Consider the following 22,141-nt stretch of genomic DNA (forward strand, 5'->3'; position numbering starts at 1 on the left):
TATATCGAGTGCCTTCTGAATATGTGCTTATTTCTGTCCTTGATGACTCACGAAGCATAGGGATAAACTAGGAATTTTACCAAGAGCATGCGACCTAACGTGTAAGAGGTTCTATGTATAAATGTGCGAAGAACATTCCGACATTGGCACCGTGTCGATGTCGTGTCTTGTCCGGGTCGTGCTGTGTTAAGAAAATATTTTCAATGAGCCAAATGTGTTCACGGCTATCGGTGTGCGATATACTGCAAATGCGTTTGTTTCACTATCTACAGCCATAGGTTCGCGGCTTACAATAATTGCAGACAGTTTTAGTATTACGATTATATGTATGTACAACACGTGTTCATGTACATACATATAATCCCCGTATATGTATGTACATACATATGTATGTACACGGCATCCCCGCAGTGGTTCTGAAAAAGTGCGCCCCTGAGCTGACGCCTGCGCTAACGCGTTTGTATCGCCTCTCTTATTGCACTAACAGGGTTCCGTCTTCATGGAAGACCGCCCACGTCCACCCTATCCCCAAGAAGGGTGACCGGTCGGACCCATCGAGCTATAGGCCTATCGCGATAACTTCCTTGCTTTCCAAGGTGATGGAGCGAATAATAAACACACAAATCCTGAAGTATCTTGAAGATCGCCAGCTGATCAGTGACCGACAGTACGGTTTCCGTCACGGTCGTTCAGCTGGCGATCTTCTTGTATACCTTACTCACAGGTGGGCTGAAGCCTTGGAGAGCAAGGGCGAGGCTCTTGCTGTGAGCCTTGATATCGCGAAGGCCTTCGACAGGGTCTGGCATAGGGCGCTTCTGTCGAAGCTACCATCTTACGGAATCCCCGAGGGTCTCTGCAAGTGGATCGCTAGCTTTCTGGATGGGCGGAGCATCACGGTCGTTGTAGACGGTGATTGTTCTGATACCATGACCATTAATGCTGGCGTTCCACAAGGTTCGGTGCTCTCCCCCACGCTTTTCATCCTGTATATCAATGACATGCTGTCTATTGATGGCATGCATTGCTATGCGGATGACAGCACGGGGGATGCGCGATATATCGGCCATCAGAGTCTCTCTCGGAGCGTGGTGCAAGAGAGACGATCAAAACTTGTGTCTGAAGTGGAGAACTCTCTGGGGCGAGTCTCCGAGTGGGGTGAATCGAACTTAGTTCAATTCAACCCGTTGAAGACACAAGTTTGCGCGTTCACTGCGAAGAAGGACCCCTTTGTCATGGCGCCGCAATTCCAAGGAGTATCCCTGCAACCTTCCGCGAGCATCGGGATACTTGGGGTCGACATTTCGAGTGATGTCCAATTTCGGAGTCATTTGGAAGGCAAAGCCAAGTTGGCGTCCAAAATGCTGGGAGTCCTCAACAGAGCGAAGCGGTATTTCACGCCTGGACAAAGACTTTTGCTTTATAAAGCACAAGTCCGGCCTCGCGTGGAGTACTGCTCCCATCTCTGGGCCGGGGCTCCCAAATACCAGCTTCTTCCATTTGACTCCATACAGAGGAGGGCCGTTCGAATCGTCGATAATCCCATTCTCGCGGATCGTTTGGAACCTTTGGGTCTGCGGAGGGACTTCTGTTCCCTCTGTATTTTGTACCGAATGTTCCATGGGGAGTGCTCTGAGGAATTGTTCGAGATGATACCGGCATCTCGTTTTTACCATCGCACCGCCCGCCACCGGAGTAGAGTTCATCCATACTACCTGGAGCCACTGCGGTCATCGACAGTGCGTTTCCAGAGGTCTTTTCTGCCACGTACCATCCGGCTATGGAATGAGCTCCCCTCCACGGTGTTTCCCGAGCGCTATGACATGTCCTTCTTTAAAAGAGGCTTGTGGAGAGTATTAAGCGATAGGCAGCGGCTTGGCTCTGCCCCTGGCATTGCTGAAGTCCATGGGCGACGGTAACCACTCACCATCAGGTGGGCCGCATGCTCGTCTGCCTACAAGGGCAATAAAAAAAAAAAAAAAAAAAAAAAAATGTAAAATATAGGAAATTAATCTTTTTTTTTTATTGCCCTTGTACGCAGACGAGCGCACGGCCCACCTGATGGTGAGTGGTTACCGTCGCCCATGGACTTCAGCAATGCCAGGGGCAGAGCCAAGCCGCTGCCTACATAAAAAGGAATTGCTGTTCGTTAGTCTCGCTAAAACTCGAGAACGGCTGGACCGATTTGGCTAATTTTGGTCTTGAATTATTTGTGGAAGTCCAGAGAAGGTTTAAAAGGTAGATAAATATGAAAATGCTGGGAATTAAATAAAAATAACAATTTTGTTTTTCCTTTGATGTGTCCCCCGTCGGACGGATTCCTTTTGTTTCTTTTAAGTTTATTTTATACAAAAGTTTAGGTATTTTATTTATCGATTGAGGCACTACGAAGTCTGCCGGGTCAGCTAGTGGCTGATAAATTCTTGTACAGATTTATAATTAGTATCGAAATTGTACGTACCAACCTACCGAGAAGTATCATTATGAAGTTATGTCTAGTACAATTGAGAGCACAGAATTTAAATCAGAAAATTGTATTGATTTACTTCTAGATAGCCACTAGAACAAATAACTGATTTTAAATTACGCCGGCCCGGATTCGAAAAGCGGTACAAGATGTACCGGTGATTTTCTATTGCCCTGAGTCTATGAGCTGCAGCACTGTACTTACGAGTTATGTTATTAGGAATGTAGTACTTTGTATAAATTGTATGCAATCCAATCAGGACCGCAACGAGTCGAAGATGAGATGCGGTTAATTGATGATGTCATATTAAATGTGAATTTAGGAATAGTTTACTTTTACCATAGTTTTTTTTTTCGTTATTGTAAATATTTTTTACTTATTTAAAAAAATGAAAATATTTGAGAAAAAACAAAACAAAAAGCCCGCTGAGTTTGTTTCGCCGGTTCTTCTCAGGACTGTGGCTTTTTTTGGAACCGGTGGTAGAGTTAACATTGTTATTTATATTTTGACATTCAACAAGTGTGTTATGCTGACATCTAAGTTGAAATAAATGATTTTGAATTTGAATTTTGAATTTGAATTTTAATTGTTATGAACGATTACAATTTACGAAACACCATCGTATAATAACAAGTTAAATAACTGTGAGTAATGTACAAATAGTACTAAATCTAAATCAACAATGTACAGTTTAAATAAAATATTTTTTATTTACATCACAAAATGGAGTGATTCTGAAGATTTTACCTTTATCCTGAATGTTCATAACAAAATCGCCATCCTAAGTGCGACCTTCAGATTTGATTTTCTTTGATATTTTTAAATTATTTTTCTTTACTACATTTTAGATTTTTACGTTTTTATTATTGAACTATGTATCAGTATTTGCTAGTGAGAATCGAATTCATGTACTTTTTTTTTTAAACTACATTAATTAAGTATGAAAAATAACTTTTCTTGTTTTTTTTTTTAAATTGTATTTTATCGTATCTATAAACACATTCGTCACGAAATTCTAACTGAAAAAATGTGTACCGTAAAGCTAGTAAACAAAATCGTTATAAATGACGCCGCTGTGAAACATAACGTGCAGTCCACGAAATAGCTAAAATAATGTAATAAAACCTACCGATTCCACAAGATGAACGAGCACAGAATCAAAACCACAAGCCGACGCCCACGCCGGCGAATCTAAAATAATATAGCGTTTTAAAATGAAAGAGAATATCAATTGGTCCGCTCGGGTATCGTTTGTGATAAGTGTATATATCGTGTTAGGTTAGCTAACACCGAAGTGGTCACGTTTTTAAGTCGAGCAAATCGAGCGGTTAATAATTGCGGTCGCGATTCGACCCGTAAACTTAAACGAATTGCACTTGTGAGGCTTCGCGAATGCGCCGCCGCGCCGTGGCCGTGACTCAAAACGGATTCATAAATATTTAAACGTTTTTCTGGTTTGCTTTGAAAAGTTGTGTTAATTTTTCGATTGTTTGCTGTGTCAATGTGGCAACATAGGCTGTCTGTGTTTGTGTTCAGTTTCCATATGTACTTGGAAATTGAAATTGAAACTATATAAACCCCTAAACTTAGTGGTCACTAAAAATAATATTCCGTAATTACTCGCGTAGCATGGTATTCAGAATGTTCAATCTTGCGTAGAGCAGCTTAGATTTTTTTTTTGCCTTCGGCCACTTACATATCAGAGCATCCCATTAAGCTCCCCTTATCTGTGCGGTTGATATCGACCCCGATAGCTGTTCGTGAAATACGCTAATGAAATCTCCGTTCGAATATCTACAACAACAGATAGAATCTCATTATCTAATTAGTTTATTAATGTAAAACGTAAATTATATTTCAATTTGTAATGTTTCTTTTTAGCTTCACGTTTGCTTTTCAAATTTTATAATCGTTAATCGTCGATGATTACATTAATGGCTAGGCATTTTATCGATCATAGTTTAGTAAAACAATTTAAAAATAGGTACTAGTATTTAATTTAACCAGATTAAAACGAAATTGAAGTTTTTATAGAATCCAAATGGTAATGAGTATAAAGGAAAACAAGAGATGTTAGAATTATCTTAAAATGTTGGGCGTTTTCAATAGAGAAAAGCCGTACTACAAGTCTGGACAAATACTTGTGTTTCACATAGGACGGTTCTGACCTCCCATGAAGTACTGTAGCTCACATCTCTCACCCGAGCTACCACCTATTTATTTACTTTCGACTCCAGACAGAAGATGGCCGTTCGTGTTGTCAATAATGACGTTCTTACGGGTTGTTCAGAACCCCTAGATCTATTCGGGGAGATCGGTTCTTTGTGTGTTTTGTACCGTATGCGGTATGTATGTATGTATGTTCGTGATGACCCCTTCATTGCGTTTTTACCATCGCACCGTCCGTCCCCGGAGCAGAGTTAATCCCCACTATTTGAAAACACTGCTTTCATCTAGTTTACCAACCCGCCTATTTCGGCCGTGAAGCAGTAATGCGTTTCGGTTTGAAGAGTGGGGCAGCCGTTCTAACTATACTCAGACCCTAAAAATTCATATCTCAGGGTGGGTGGCGGTGGTCACCCGAATCTATAGTCGCCACAATATTAATACCCTTTTTTAGAATATAAGTACTCTGCTCATTCGAGACGTGAGGTTAAAGTATCAATTTTTAAGCTATTGCATAGATTTTATCGCGGGCCTTGAGCGCGGCGACCGAATCATGAAATTCCGTAACGAAAAAAACCTTACACCCCTCACTGCGCCTACCATGTAGCTCGCGTTCAACACATTCACACGTTGCGCTTGTGTAGTGTTTGTGAATAAGCGCGTGGCGTGACGTCACACTGCATGCGCATCATGAAAAGTCTGCCCATCTCTCTCTCGCGCGGTCTAGCTTATGAGTGTGAAGGGGACAGTTAAGGTTTTGCTTTTATTAATGTTTAATATAGCTTGGTCTTGTTTTATTATTGTTTTAATATTAAATTATCATTGCATAAGTTGATAAAAAATGCTATGCAATAGCTTTACCGCGGCAGTTCCCGAGTGCCACACGTTTGTTTTATTTATTATATCGGCCGACATTCACTTCAACTGGATTTCTTGGCAGCTAAAACCCAACCAACAGTAAATCTTCGGCGATAATCTTTCAATTGTCACTGAATCTATACTGACGCTGATATATGTTTATCGTGTCAGTGAATGCGAAAACTCTCATTTGAGGACGCTATTCCAATAAATATCGCATTCCGTGTATATATCTCTAGATGGATCTCACTGGATACTTCACGGTTCATGCTCAGTGCAGATCATATAAGTGTAACGGAGAATCTTCATAGATTGTCATCGAAGGCCAACGGGCCTACGACCCATTTGATTGTAGACAGGTTAGCATACGGATAGCAATGCCATTGGAATCAAGACGGGATTTAAAGTCAACGTTAGATTAAATAATCTGGGCTTACCATACGGCAGTAATAGGGACAGTAAAATAACGCGATCATTTTAAAGAATTCCTCACACCATTGCCCAAACGAAAATAATACATATTATGTATGTATATCTCACCAGATATAGAGCCACCGATAGATTTCATATTACGTGAAAACAAAAACACTTTTTTTTTTCATCAATCCGTATGTTAACTATCTACTCATATCATCATTATCCTGCCCTTCTCCCAGTCACCTGGGGTCGGCGCAACATGTTTTCTCCTTCCATACTCTTCTATCATATACCATTTCTTCGCTCACTCCCCTCTTACCCATATCGTCTTTCACACAATATATCAATTTCTTCTTAGGTCTACCTCTTCCTCTATATCCATCAACATTCATAGTTAACACTCTCTTACCAACCTCATTTTCATTTCGTCTCATCACATGTCCATACCATCCCAAACGCGTACTCCTCAGCTTCTCTGTCACAGGTGCCACTTTCATGTTAACTCTCTACTGCATCCATATATTTAATAGGTTATGAAATTATATTTTATACATAAAAACATGTACACACAAAAATGTTAATGCTCGGACTCATTAAATTTATATATGTATCCATACCTACATTTAGGTTTGCGTACAAAACATCGTCTACATATTTTTTGCATGCACAAACAAGTTGAACAAACACGAGTTCGTGTCGCGTGGATTCAACCTTATAGGTATAAGTTTTTAACAGGACTCAAGAATGTGTGGATCGCAATATTATAATACCTACTGTATTAAAGTTTATCGCATTCTTGGATTTTTTTTTAAAAGAAACTGCAGGTTTATTCCCCCTACTCTCAGCGTCTAAGGATTTTTTTTTATGGGATAAAGTAGTGAAACGTGAGTGACTGACCCTGACTTAAAAGAAATACCTTCAGACGAATGATGGTGGATTGAAATGAGGGCTTCAGTTGCGGAGGCTGAAGTCGCATAAATGTTATCTCCTTGCACCTATTACAAAACTAGCACTATTATAAAAGAATCTTCGTATACCACAGACAAAAGACGTTAGACGTTTTACAAAAAAATTATCGCAAACTTGTGTTTGAAACCTTATTAATTTTGTTTCGATGTCGTTAACAACAAAGTAGCATTCGTTTTTGTGATAAAAGGCTGGTCTTAAGAATGACGTAATAGATTTTTTCCAAGCTCAAATTTTTTTCTGTTGCATTCTGTTAATTTCAAGTTGAACGAACCAAGGCTCAATTACAGCTTTTTTCTCATTTTGTTTTCATGAAAATGTTAAAAACTCTCGAACTGTGTTGACAAAGCGTAAAATTAACAGAACGAATCGTTACATTGTTGACTACAATATAAATGTATATAAAAGTATAATGAAATAAAGATAAACGAAATTTAAAGGTAAGCAGATTCTCATAATTTTTTATTTATTAAAACGCAACTTTAGTTTCAAAAAGGTGCCAAGATCGTCCGAAATTAAATAATTATGGCAGTTCTTATTTTAACACGTATGATTTTCTTATTATCTTTATTAAATAGACAGACGGCTTGGCCATACTTTTAGAATTAAAAAAAAACATTAGATTCAAATTTGGAACAGCATGTTCTATAACCGAGAATGTTCCTTTCAACAATATTCACAGCCCGGTCACGTCTAGTCCCAGTCTTAATATGCTTGATTATTCTTTAGCTTTATTAGAAGAGCGTGATATGCTCTAAACACCATAGTAATTCGATGCCCGTAAAACATTCCATAAGATTGGTGAATCTTTGCAATTTTGTAAGCCATTTCATCAGATCATTTTGAATAGGCTTAACAGTTTTTAAATTATCTCACATACAAATAAACGCAAGCACAGTGCAGTAAAAAATACTTCACGTAAAAACATAATTAAATAAGATGCAAGACTAGATAAAGTAATTAGGATGACGTAATATAAAATTAGTAAATGCCCACATTTGTATCTTACCCGTGTTGTGGCTACCCGCGCATTGACTGCACTCAAAAAGTACCTATCATCATCATCATCATCATCAGCCTGCGGCAATCCACTGCTGGACATAGGTCTCCCCCAAAGCTCGCCACTGAACCCGATCTTCGGTTCTACGCATCCAGTTATTACCAGCCGCCTTGCGCAGGTCGTCGCTCCATCTAGCAGGAGGGCGTCCTACACTACATTTGCCGGTTCGCGGTCTCCACTCCAGAACACGTCTACTCCAACGGTTGTCGGTTCTGCGACATAATATGTGACCAGCCCACTGCCACTTCAGCTTACTAACTCTGCGAGCTATATCGATCACCTTGGTTTTTGCCCGAATGACTTCATTACGTATTCGCAATGACAAAAAGTATACGTTAAACTAAAATGTTGCCTCAAAGAAAAAAAAAGAAGTCGTAATTGACTATGTCCACTTACACGACCGCAACTCCGACACGAAGGTCTATTTTTTCTTGGTCATGTCACCGCTCTGTTCACATAAGTCATTTGACAAATTCACTTAGTGCGGTCGCAGTCGGGAGCTAAATTTAATATTATGAGTAGAAATTTGTGAGCACGCGTGACTAACGTAACTGAAACCGCTTAACTAAAATGTCCAAAATACTTTCGATCCAGTTTACTCAAATGTTATGAATTGGTCACTATAAAAGGTAATGTTTTTAACAATATATTTATTGCTTTGCTTAATATACAATAATTTGTTCACTCGTGAAGACGAGAGAGACGAGTTTGTATTCAATGCTCAAGGATTCACAAGGTTCATAAAAAAAGATAACTTATTATTTAAACCAATTTTAGATTATTATAAAGGTCCAACGAGAACAGAGAGAATAGTTTTAAATTAATTCTACATAATAATATTAAACACTACATATTCTGAAATGAAAATTACCTTTGTCATGTCGTGAGTAATGTCCGTTTTGTTTAACTCAATACTGAAACTAATTACATATAATAAAAATGTTAAATCGGCTTTGTGTTTTATAAAAAGAACAATTTACCGGATCACGATACCAGACGACGAGGTATACTCGTAGTGTAAAATTATGTTGTTCAATCCAGAATGTTATGTTTCAATAATATTATTAAGTGTTAACCGCTATCCGGCCTTTTTTCATATTTGGGGATATAATATAATAAATAAAGTAATAAATTGAGATTTTGACCTCAAGCCTCAAGGTGGGGTGGTTACGTTGTTATGTCTCCGGGAATCCCTTAACACTAAACGAACTCGCCTTCCCATATACAGCACTGCCTTTTAAATTATATTTATCTCTGATCGGGTCTACTTTTTTGGAGAGCTCATGATGTGTCCTAAAGTGGTGCCGCCATGCTCTTTATTCTTTGGGAGAATCACGAATTTTACCCATAAATAAACCGTAGTCATCGTGCCCTTCGAACAGGCCGTAATCGACGAAAGTACTTGGTAAATTGCTATTTAGCTGTAAATTCATACAAATTGAAATAATAGCCGGTTAATGTATGAAACTAATCACTCCAATAATCATAATTGTTTTATGTTGTACACTTTAAGTCTTCCGCTATTCTATTTCGCTCTAAGTATTTGCGGTATTCTGAGAAATAACTCATGCCTGAGTGAAATGGTTTTTTTTTATTATTATTTTTTTACATATATTTTTCACTTTGTATATTGTCGAAGTGATACTAGTGATACCCGGCTACGTTCGTCTGTGATTATCGCTAACTGTATTGTATGTGACTTTTCTCTGTATGGCCAGAAATAGCTGTAAATAGTTTCATTACAATCGGACGAATTAGGCCCTCAAAAAGGACAAACACATCCTTTTTTATAATATGCAAAGAGATAGTTCTGTTCAATGTCCAAAAAAAAACCAAAAAGAATAAAGTTAGGCGTTTTGATAGAAATTCCCCAAGAAATTTTCACGAAAAGTTTTTATTGTTCTAAATCGGTAAATGTTCAAGGGCGTTTGCATTGAGTTGTTACCGGAGTCTATAGGTAACTCTTTGAAGTCGTCGTGGCCTAAAGGATAAGACGTCCAGTGCATTCGTATGTAGCGATGCACCGGTGTTCGAATTTTTACCAATTTTTCTAATGAAATACGTACTCAACGATTGACATCCACGGTGAAGGAATAGCATCGTGTAACAAAAATGAAACCCGCAAAATTATAATTTGCGTAATCACTGGTGGTAGGACCTCTTGGGAGTCCACACGGGTAGGTACCACCACCTCGCCTATTTCCGCCGTGGAGCAGTAATGCGTTTCGGTTCGAAGGGTGGGGTAGCCGTTGGAACTATACTGAGACCATAGAACTTATATCTCAAGGTGGGTGGCGCATTTAAATTGTAGATGTCTATGGGCTCCAGTAACCACTTAACACCAGGTGGGCTGTGAGATCGTCCATCCATCTAAGCAATAAAAAAAAAACTCAGCGTGAATGTAGCCACTTTCAAACTTGAGGTGGAAGGCCAATTGTAACATATAACGGCTGTCCCACCTTTCAAACTACAACTTCTTCCCGTCAGTAAAGAGGGCGGTACCTACCTGTGCGGATTCATAATACGTTACCACAAAAATCAGCAGTACAATAATCTACTTTTATGACCTAGTGCATTAGTTAGCCATTGATTTGTTTAAATGATAAATCTATAAAATTTAATATTCAAACAAAACTTTTAGGTACACAATTCCAGATAAAATTTTGGAAATGCGACGTTAAACGTCTGTGTTTTATGCAACATCTTTTAAATTCAAATATTTTAATGAGTTGTTTCTATCTCTGATCTTTACACCTTTGTATCATCCAAATGTCGGTTTTTTGCCAAATTCCTTCGCTGGTAAACCTTATTAACATTATTATGGTATAAAATAACTTGGCTTATAGTTATTACATGCTTTCACAGAAAGCTACAGTTTTCGTTTTGATGACAACAACATCATAATTACCCTCACTGAATTACGTCTAGCTGTGCAGACGCGATTTTGTTACTTCTCCACAACCGCTCATGATATCAGAAGCTTTATGTAAAGGTAATCACTCCAGGAGATTGAAACTGCACCAGGCTAGGTGTTAGTAAGTCCAGATCCCGTTATAATTGGCATTGTACACGAAGCTCGCCCGTTCAAGGTGTCGGAGCATTGGATCGCTCAGAGATCGCTACCTTCCCATCGAGACTATAATTTCCTTTACTATTATCAAACGAGACACACTTTAAAATATTTTGTTTTATCAAAATAAATATCCTGCGCGTTCACGATTTTTCTCTGATTTTTATGACTGGCAAAACAAAAAAAAAACACTCAGAAAACCATTGCACCAACGTTTATTACTCATATTTTTCTGCTTAACGACCGCTTGATAATGTTACGCGGAGTTGTTACGTAGCATCTCGTTATAATTAATTAAGAAGAGGTCATTGCCGCGAGCCACGCACTAAACGACAACTTGATTATCTGCTAAAAATATATACAAGGGACATTCTCTCTGTATTGTGGCTAATGAACTACAGCTTCCCATGGTGGTGCTTATCCCACTGAATACATTAAAACTGTTTATTTAAATTATTGCTTTTACATAATCATGTATACCGTTTGCAAAATAATTTAGAATTCTTAGATGTGTATAAGAAATATTTGAATTCTAAATGTTATTTTATTGGATCATGTGTATTGTAAATAATATTACATTGAGGCGCGATTTCATCCCCGAGAGCTAAGCTTAGAAACGTGATTTTGATATATCGTAAATCCAATCTGAATGGCTCATCTCGAACTGTGATCGGGGCTTTCTCACGATGCTACATCAAACACTAAAAATATACTACCAATTATATTGCGTGTTAAATAGATTTTTTTTTAAATCGTTTTTCAAAATGAAACAAAGAAACACGTCTGTTATGTTATCCCTCGTTTGTTTTGCTTGAGATTTTTTTGATGTCTTTATCTCTATTGACTCCAATAATATTGAAATAGGAAATTCTATTGTGTTCTAAGTTCCTTAGTAATCAGAAAGGTAAATAATAGAAACCATTTCCGTGTAAGTTTTGATGCAGAAATTGTGCCTCTATACGTTGAAGCAGTAAGCTAAAATATGTTTTAAATTATACTTTTTTTTATTGCTTAGATGGGTGGACGAGCTCACAACCCACCTGGTGTTAAGTGGTTACTGGAGCCCATAGACATCCACAACCTAAATGCGCCACACACCTTGAGATATAAGTTCTAAGGTCTCAGTATAGTTACAACTCAGTTTTAACGGTAGGCAGCGGCTTGGCTCTGCCCCTGGCATTGCTGAAGTCCATGGGCGACGGTAACCATTCACCATCAGGTGGGCCGTATGCTCATCAAAAAAAAACAACGGCTGCCCCACCCTTCAAGCCGGAACCCATTACTGCTTCACGGCAGAAATAGGCGGGGTGGTGGTACCTACCCGTGCGGACTCACAAGAGGTCCTACCACCAGTAATACTACGTGACCGATTGATTTTTAAGATATGCGAGGCATAAATAGTAGATAAGTCATTTATAATCAAATACAGCTATGTATAACAGTTTTTCTCCACGAACAGAATGTCTATTATCTTACAAATTGTCACACCATCATTGGCTTACTGCCTGTTCACCGGACCATAACTTCAGAGCACGGCCGTATCTAATTCCTCCGTTGCACAATTAGTTTTGTCTATTGTGCCTTCCGATTCCCTCGGGATTGCACAGCGCATTTTACCGCAATTCATATTCAATCATCGAAACCGCTAAATTTCTTTGCCATCTTAGAAACAACGTCATGAAAACTTTGTGTCGCATCGTATAAGACATCTTATAATAATCTCTATATATAAAAATGAATTGCTGTTCGTTAGTCTCGCTAAAACTCGAGAACGGCTGGACCGATCTGGCTAATTTTGGTCTTGAATTATTTGTGGAAGTCCAGAGAAGGTTTAAAAGGTACATAAATATGAAAACGCTCGGAATTAAATAACAATAACAATTTTGTTTTTCCTTTCATGTGTCCCCGTCGGACGGATTCCTTTTGTTTGTTTTAAGTTTATTTTATACAAAAGCTTAGGTCTTTTATTCATCGATTGAGGCACTGCGAAGTCTGCCGGGTCAGCTAGTGATTAATAAATGGCTGTCATGAATAGTCAGTGCCCACTGATTAGGTATGAGACAGTCGCTTCCGTCGGGGATGTGCAAACATTTCCGTACTTCAGATGTATGAATATTAATATTCATACATCTGAAGCTTGAAACAAGTTGGAACATATTATTTATATGGATTTTTTTCCACAATAAACGAATTGTTGCTCAAGCGATATTTTATTGGCGGAGGATGCTCGATTTCTTGATATGCACAAGCTTGCAGAAACAGGTGATGGGGTTTTTGAGAGCGCTCTTCTCTTTTCCCACCAACTAGACGCCGCCTAGCCTGGCGATGGGATAAGAATCTCGCCCGAATCTAGCCCAAAAGTGTTTCGGATCCTCACCGTATGTCGATTTGGGTACCGGCAGGGGAACTCCAGAAGTTGACCTACAAGCTGTTCGCATCGTGTAAAAAACCAGTCGGTTGATTTCACCCAGCCCCCCTGGTTGTGAACCAGTAGGATATCCTGAAATTCTAATATGTGAGTGGCGCTGTAGACAAATTTTGGATAGCTCATTGACCGAGAAACCAAGTGGTCACTGATGCTGATTTCGGCAGGTTCGGCATCCCGTGGGGTTAGGGTGGGGAGGAGAGATTTAGCTCGTGCAGAATGCCTCATTGTAGTTTAGCGACAGGCATCTTTAGTGTATTCGACTCTGACATTCCCCCTACCACATCCCAACCCAAAGCCGAAAATCAGAAGGTTTCGATCTTACAAAAAAAACTCTTTACGCGTATACCATGCTAGAATACAATATGAATATTGAGTGTAAAATCTAGTGGTCTATACTTAATTAAACCGTTAGATTAATTGGCAAGTATGCGGTATTGACGAGCAGCGGGATGTGTTTGCAGCCGCGTAGGTATACCTCACCTTACTTGATTACTTCAGCAATGAGTTGTGTTTTAATGTACAACCAGCCGAGTAAGTTTTTGTTCTTCTTACAATTTTTTATTTGGTGACTTTGTTTATGGTCGAACTATCCGTGCTCGTTTTTAATACAAAGTAACACTGTCTGTTTTGTATTCACGCCCCATCATTAAATCAATTTTGACGAAATTCGGCATGAAAGTAGTTTGAATTCTGCGAAACGACCCACCTTTTAACTGTTAATAAAAGTGTTCTGGGTAGGCGGGATTTATAATTCTGTTTGACTTTTTTTCTTCTTCTTCTCAGTCGTATGCACTCTTGGCATAGTGGTCATGGTCACCATTTCGGGTGGCTGTGCGCTTCACCAGACGTCGCCATTCCTCACGTAGTAACTACTCTACTCTTTTGACTAAACTTACTAATATATTATTAATCGAGTATTTGTCCTAATATTAAAATAGTTAATTGATGTAAATCTTACGAACCTGTTAATATAATAATTTAAATTTTTGTACGTACCGACTACTGTTATAAGATCATGTTTAAACAGTCGAAGAATTGAAAAATAAAAATAAAGCTGACAATAACATCGGAGCGACCATTTACAAATGGTTGTTAAATTTTCCATGTTGATTTTATGAATTTCTAAGTAACAAATACTTGCTAGGTAATAAATCATAAATATAGAAGCAATAATTCCAAAGAGCCGTAAAAGAAACATTGTATCTCGAAAACCTTGACCTCGGCTTCTATTCATGCCGTATGGGCCAATTTTGCACTTGTGCCTTGACAATACAGAGCGCCAAGGAACGAAGAAAGTGTTCACCATAAATAACTCTACATGATAAAAGTAATGAATAGCGATTGTACAGAATAGTACCGAATGCGAGTCTCATAATAGCGGATTGCAAACGTTAAAAGCCGCCGCGGGCAACGTACGCGCCGCGAGTGTGGGTCTAGCCAAGCAACTCTCAGCCGCAGTCCGCAGCTAAACAAAGAAAGCCTCGTGCGAATAGTTCACGCTTTGACTCTTGCATCATTGTAATAGACGAACGATGGACCCCCGATTACTCTCTTTAGTCAATCCATACCCTGGGCCAGGAAGGTCAAGTACCTGGGCGTTACCCTGGATGCATCGATGACATTCCGCCCGCATATAAAATCAGTCCGTGACCGTGCCGCGTTTATTCTCGGTAGACTCTACCCCATGATCTGTAAGCGGAGTAAAATGTCCCTTCGGAACAAGGTGACACTTTACAAAACTTGCATAAGGCCCGTCATGACTTACGCGAGTGTGGTGTTCGCTCACGCGGCCCGCACACACATAGACACCCTCCAATCTCTACAATCCCGCTTTTGCAGGTTAGCCGTCGGAGCTCCGTGGTTCGTGAGGAACGTTGACCTACACGATGACCTGGGCCTCGAATCTATTCAGAAATACATGAAGTCAGCGTCGGAACGGTACTTCGATAAGGCTATGCGTCATGATAATCGCCTTATCGTTGCCGCCGCTGACTACTCCCCGAATCCTGATCACGCAGGAGCCAGTTACCGTCGACGCCCTAGACACGTTCTTACGGATCCATCAGATCCAATAACCTTTGCATTAGACGCCTTCAGCTCTAACACTAGGAGCAGGCTTAGGGACCTCGGTAACCGTACTCGTCGAACTCGACAAAGAGTTCGCCGTGCAACCTAACCCATGAATCAGCTCGCTGAGTTTCTCGCCGGATCTTCTCAGCGGGTCGCGATTCCGATCCGGTAGTAGATTCATTCGCGAAGCAATTGCTCTTGAGTTGTTAGGTCTCCTTCGGAGGCGCTCGGGCAGTTGTTAGCTAATCCCGCCCCTCTTGGCTGAGCCTTTGCTCGCCCACCTGTCCTGGTGAAACTGGAAAGGCCTTCGGGCCACCAGTAAAGTATCAATCATAAAAAAAAAAAAAAGACGAACGATGGAATGGGCCAACGACTCCGAATTAACGCCAACTCATCCTCGTCGTCGCCGGAGTAATCTATCTAATCGCTGTCACTACAATTCATCTTATTGATGCACATTCTATCATCGCAGGTTCGTGTTGACAGTGCTATGAACTATTACGATGGCTGTTTCCACCTTATTTAATTCCAATAAAGCAAAACATAATGTAGTAAATATAAATTATAAGCGGCTTCAAATAAAAAAGGTGTAAGTTCTCGATTCAAGGCAAGGCGGTACCTATGGGTTTTTTTTTTCATATCACAGCGGCTATAAAACTGCATAATAAATTCATTAAATAATATTTTTAATATATATATTTTTGCATTACTCTACTCAGGCCGAGCACCTCGTGTTAAGTATATGCTAGAGCCCATGGACATCACAACGTGATCACCCACCCTCAACACGAGAACAAATCATAACTGTTCATACTGTACACAGATTACAGATTATTTATATCATACCTTACAAACGTAATCTATACCTGCTGTTTTTGAGTGTGTCAAAATCTGAATAACATCTATCCAAGTATTGTCTCATTGATAAATAAGTACATATTTTAATTAAATAACCATTCATTTGTTTTCGTATGAGGATAAGAAGGCATTTCGTCATCTGTGTTTTGAAGACATGAATGTAAAGTTTTGTTTCAAGTTAATGTTGAAATTTTCCACCTACATATTCTATTTTTACAGTTCACTAAAGGCAACGATATCAATAAATTACCGGTAAGCTTTAAATCACCGCGAAGAAAGCATTGAAACGTCGAACGTGTCTCTAAATTATTAATATGCACTTGTTCACGCACTTTGTAATTACTGTCCGTTTCAGTTCACGGTATAAAATATTTAATATACTGTAAAACCGTACTCTTTATTTTGGCATAAGAGCGTTCTGTTTGGATTAAATTCTCGTTTTTAAATAATAAATGAGTCCTCAAAGCAACTGCTTATGGCTAATGGTAACTGCATTCCGAGAGTGTCGCCAGAGAAAAGAGCCGTGTCAATGAACCGTCCTGTGGTGAACTGCTCCGGTTCCGCTTAAGCCTGGTAAATTAAATCAATTAGCGAAACAAATGCCGTTAGCTCAACCTGCACGAAGCCTTGTCCCCTCGCAGGCAAAATCAAACATAGATAATATGTTTGAAGTACTCAATTAACTCACACAATTCTACTACATAAATAACAATCCTAAATTTTAAAAAAACAATATATATGTACGTACTTTCACTCGTTTAATGGCGAATCAATATAATACCTGACGAATGATTCACCGATGCTATAAATACACGAAGGCACGTGTATTAATTCCATGCAACTTTATTTAATAAAGACAGACACGTCATGTTATTGTCGGGGTGCACCGGATAAGCGTGGCGACCGCGACCGGCCGATTGTCTCCCGACCATCGTAAATAACTCGCGTCCTGTCCAACCGCCGCCATGGATACCGACCGGAGACGCCGACGGTTAGCAAATCCTTCTACTGCTACCATTATACTTTTGTCATCTTCTAACTTCAAATTCTCGATCTTGCTTGTATTCAAATCGTTACGAAGTGAATCACCTTATCTAAATTCAAATCTTCGAGAAATCATAGTTGGTTATTCTCTGTGCACACAGGAAGTTAATTTTTGCCTTCGGAATACGGATGAGTGTAACGTGTGCCACGCTCGGCCCACCGACTTATCCGACGCCGTAGTTATTAATATCTACTAACATTGAATTATTATTTATTACTACTGTATTAGCTTACAAACCAATGCATAGTAAGTGGATCTGAAACACCAATAAACAGAACAGCCGGCCTAACATCGCTGCTCCGAAATTTCGTGATCAAATTGACGAGTTAAGATCAGGCGATTGAATTGGCTTTAGGCTATCAATTTCCACTCAATTGGAACAATGGGGATAATATGATATAGATAGAATGTATATAAAATACAAGAACCGTGTTTCTTTAGTCTATTTAAGTGAATGTTCACGCGGAGGGTGCATAGAAGGCGGGCAGGTATGGTCGAGGTCCGATAGCATCAGTGCACGGCGCGGTCTATAAATAGACGAAGCAGGCAGAATCTTGAACCAAACGAGCTCGTCACTGAGCCTCAAAGGGCTACTTACATCAAATATTAATGTTTTAGTACTTCATAACTTTAATCGCCTATCGTTGAATGAAAAAAGGCAATCTTAATAAACATCCAAAGTAATTATAGCAATTGGTTATATTTTTAGCTAATAACCCCTGCAGTTTTAGTTTAGGCTCACAGGCGCCTGCAAATGAGCCAGCCCTGTTGCTCTGATACCGCAACGATGAACCATAAAACACGCCGAGACGGGGTGCAGTTTCTCGCTTGTTCGCTTTCGTTCGCGCATGCGTCTGGCTATTATTTTTTTCCCCTGATTAGAGTGAAAGACGCGCAACCGGTCCGTGAGCGAAGGCCGCGCCCGGCAACGAGTGTACTGGCTCTGATGCAAAGTCGAAGACCCGCGCCCGCGCATCCTCGCCTCCACGCTCGCTAATGATGCTCAATCCGCTCAGCCGTTCCCTAATTGGGTTGACACACGACATATAAGAGTATTAATAAACCATAGAGAATTTTATTCACAATCTCACAAGATTAATAATATTGTGATATTTCCCTCGAAAATATTCAAGACTAGACTATCTATTCATTAATTAATTTGAATTCATTTTATATTATAATAGTAAAAAAATATCTCTACGCCTTCTTGACTTATTCAGATGCAAATTTTAGCAGCCAGATAAGCGTAGTAATATTGTTTTGTAATATTACTCATTAGATTTCATTCTTACGATTTATCATTAATAAAAATACAGTATAATAATTGAAGTTTCTATGAATACGAAACTTGAGTCGTCTATTATCAAAGGTGGCAATCTGTGCATTTGGACAATTTTTTTTTATTGATATGTCAATTCAGATTGATTTGAATATAATCGTCTCCTTCAAAGAATACGGTTCAAAACTTGCATTAAATAAAGGTTAATAGTTAACCTGTTATTTATCTAAGATGTCGTTCCGAAGAGTTTTGTGACTGCCAATGGAATACAAAGTCAATAATTCGTTTTTCTGATTTACCAATCATTGTCCAAAAGTCAGATTGGCGGCTTTGATAATAGTCGACTTACTTATAAGTTTTAAAGTTAAAACACCGCATTTATGTATTTTGTATACACCTTCTGGTTGGATTAAGTAATGACCAATGATAAGTTAAAAGTTGTTTGATTATATTTGAAAACCATGCTCTCAACAAGAAAACCCGCGATATATATGTTATACGTATATATTATTGCTTTACTGATTTTTGTATACGTTCTAATGTAATTTCATTAAACTTAGCCTGCATGAGTAATTCTTATACTCGTAGTACAACCTTACAAGCTGAGACTCACAGTGCCTATCAATTCACACCGTCGGATAGGCGAAATGTACAAGCTACAGCTGCGATCCTTATCCAGAAACATCTATGGCAGTATTTTCTTTATACTTATTTATATTTTATTAGTAATTGTAAATACAAACATACCTACATACACATATTTCTATACTACAATTTATTATTATGGTATTTATTACAAAAAGTTTTTTTTTTACTATTTTACTATTCGGCAGGATGTTTTGCATATTTACATATTCAGATTTCGTCTGTACAACGTAGTACCTGTAAATAATAAATTTAAAACACTCATAAACATTGATTTTAAAAAACTGTACAATTGCGATTTTTAAGATTTTACTATTTTCTTACGTTCATCTCTTTATGTCTGTATTATTTCTCAGTTCAAAATAATAAATTGAATTTGAATAGCGGTAAAGCGTTCAAATATTAATCGTGAATTACGAACAAACAGAAGTCATTAGAATATAAAATTATAACCCATTCAGTCAGCGGAAACACATCAAGTTTACGATTAATCAATATCTATAAAAGCATGACATACAGGAATACGTAATACTCATCACAACCATGTCTGTATTTTATGAATAAATAACATAAAAACATCATAATAGTGACGTTACGAATACTAATAAGCTTAGACAAATTCGTTGAAACCTACGCGCGACTAATGCCAAGATGATCTGTTTTCTGTAATCTTCCCAGTATTAATTCTGCAGTGTGTGTTCGTGTGTGTTAATACTACAAAATTATTACACGTTGCAAGATCTTATTTGCGTACTCTATTGATAAATAGGCACAAAACGAAACAGTAGGTACCTATATTCCGTTGTATGACAACTTCTTTTTTCAATTTTGTTGTGTTTATAGAAGACGATTTTATTGTTATCTACAAAAAACATTTTAAAACAATTTGTTTTTTCATCTATTAAGTACATTATAAAAAAACATAAGCAAAGGAGATATCTTAATACTAAAAATGAATGCTAATCTTGACATGTCAGTCACTAATTAATGTCGAATTTAAACTGCTGGTGCAAACACTATTTATTATGAAGGAACATAGGATTACATGTCGAAAATCATAATTTTTGTAGTTTTTACACGTCAGATAAATGTTTTAGTAACGAAAATCAAATTAACATGGCATGCTATAAAGGTTATCTAATAAATTATAAGGCCATTATATTTGAATACATTATGTTCTTCAGTTTTCACAAATCGTAGACATAGCTAAAACTTGATTTTTACGATTTAAAAAACACGTTTATTATTTCCATTGTTACTATTGCAGACGTTTTGTGTAGTTCACAGTTTTCTCGATCGTGACTCACGTCGCAACGTAGGAAATAATAAAATGAAAATTATAAGCGCGAGATTAAACCGTAAAAGTTGTTTTAATTACACATGAAAACATTTATCACATAAATATTATGGGTTTTTAAGAACACAATGGGCGTTTTGAAAATCGGGGTACCGTTACGGTAAAGAGTACGTATGGGTAAAAAGTACGTGAAATCATAAAGTTAAATCATGTTAAATCATAAAAATAATCTTTGTTATTATTAAGAAATAATACAATATTTTATTCTTCTTAACACTTAATATCTATACAAACATTTCTAGTATCGTAGTATTCTTTTGGATTTCACGAGTTGTAGATATAATAAAACTAATTTTAGATTTTGTATTCACCATGTCGTCCGTAATTATAAAAAAACTGTATACTATTCGAAGCGTTGGAAATAATAATAAAATATATAATGCCAAACGGGATATTAAACTTTAGAAGTAACTTTAATTACTTCTTGCACCGGATTAGTAATTAAATAAATAAAAAATAACTTCTTGTAAAAGTGTAATTTTTATTCATTAAACGGGTACAGCTTGCATCTATTCTTTTATTGTCGTTAACTACACCAATTATATAATATTACACCTAGGTTATGCAATTCGTCTTGTTTACGCTACATTCTTCTAATACAGTGATTCTCAACCATTGTTCCGCGGCACTTTTGTGTGCCGCCAAATTTCAAAAGTGTGCCGCCAATTTTTTCGAATATATAATAATGTTAATATTATTAAATTATATCATTTTAAAAGAAAAATATTTTAGACATGAATATATATTTAAATCCACAAAAAAAATTTATAGTATATTTTAGTTTATTTCGTATATTAAAATTTTTTGATAAACTATTTATGCAGTGTGTTGTAGTAAGTAAATAATTTTTTTCTTTTTTTTTTGTGTGCCGCCAATTTTTGAAATCGTTAAATATGTGCCGCAACAAAAAAAAGGTTGAGAATTACTGTTCAAATACATATGTTTGAGCGGGTACAACAGCAAAATCGCTAATGGCATTTGGATTTCTCTCTCGAGTTTTGTCCCGAGAGTTTTCCTTGTTAACCTGTCCTGTAGATTGTCGTTTCTTGTTTCAGCCATCGATGCGGCTTGACTAATGAAGATTTAAATCGACGTTGGTGTAAGCCCAGTCCGGTTCTGCATCCGTCTATCTATCATACTAAGGTTAGATAATATCGAAGGACGATTTGCCAGTTGACGACGTCAAGTTAATTTAATTAATATCGGAACTGATTAATTACTTATCGTCGTTATTTATAATCCAAAACGATTATTTTTTTATTTTGCGAGACAAAAGTTTGTTTCAATTATTCAAAAAATTAAATAGGTTTTAAAAAACATTGGACAATGAGAAAATTTAAATGTATTATGTAGAAACATTCCTTTTTTATTGCCCTCTATGTTAGACGAGCAAACTTTACTCCTATATAAATGTGACGGTGATGAGAGCCCCTCCTAACCTAAAAAGGAACGGATGAA

General features: G+C 37.8%; 1 protein-coding gene across 3 annotated transcripts in view; it reads left to right on the top strand.

The window, feature by feature from the left end:
- The window catches only part of LOC101736629 (cytosolic carboxypeptidase 1), an 87,874-nt gene that overhangs the window by 55,886 nt on the left and 9,847 nt on the right, over nt 1-22,141 (top strand). For all 3 annotated transcript variants that reach the window (XM_038011229.2, XM_062668742.1, XM_038011233.2), the window contains one exon: nt 21,739-21,826. In XM_038011229.2, the coding sequence (XP_037867157.1) occupies nt 21,739-21,826 (88 nt within the window). The remainder of the gene's footprint in view (nt 1-21,738; nt 21,827-22,141) is intronic.

The sequence above is a fragment of the Bombyx mori genome, chromosome 5 (genome assembly GCF_030269925.1).
Source record: "Bombyx mori chromosome 5, ASM3026992v2".
Taxonomy (NCBI): domain Eukaryota; kingdom Metazoa; phylum Arthropoda; class Insecta; order Lepidoptera; family Bombycidae; genus Bombyx; species Bombyx mori.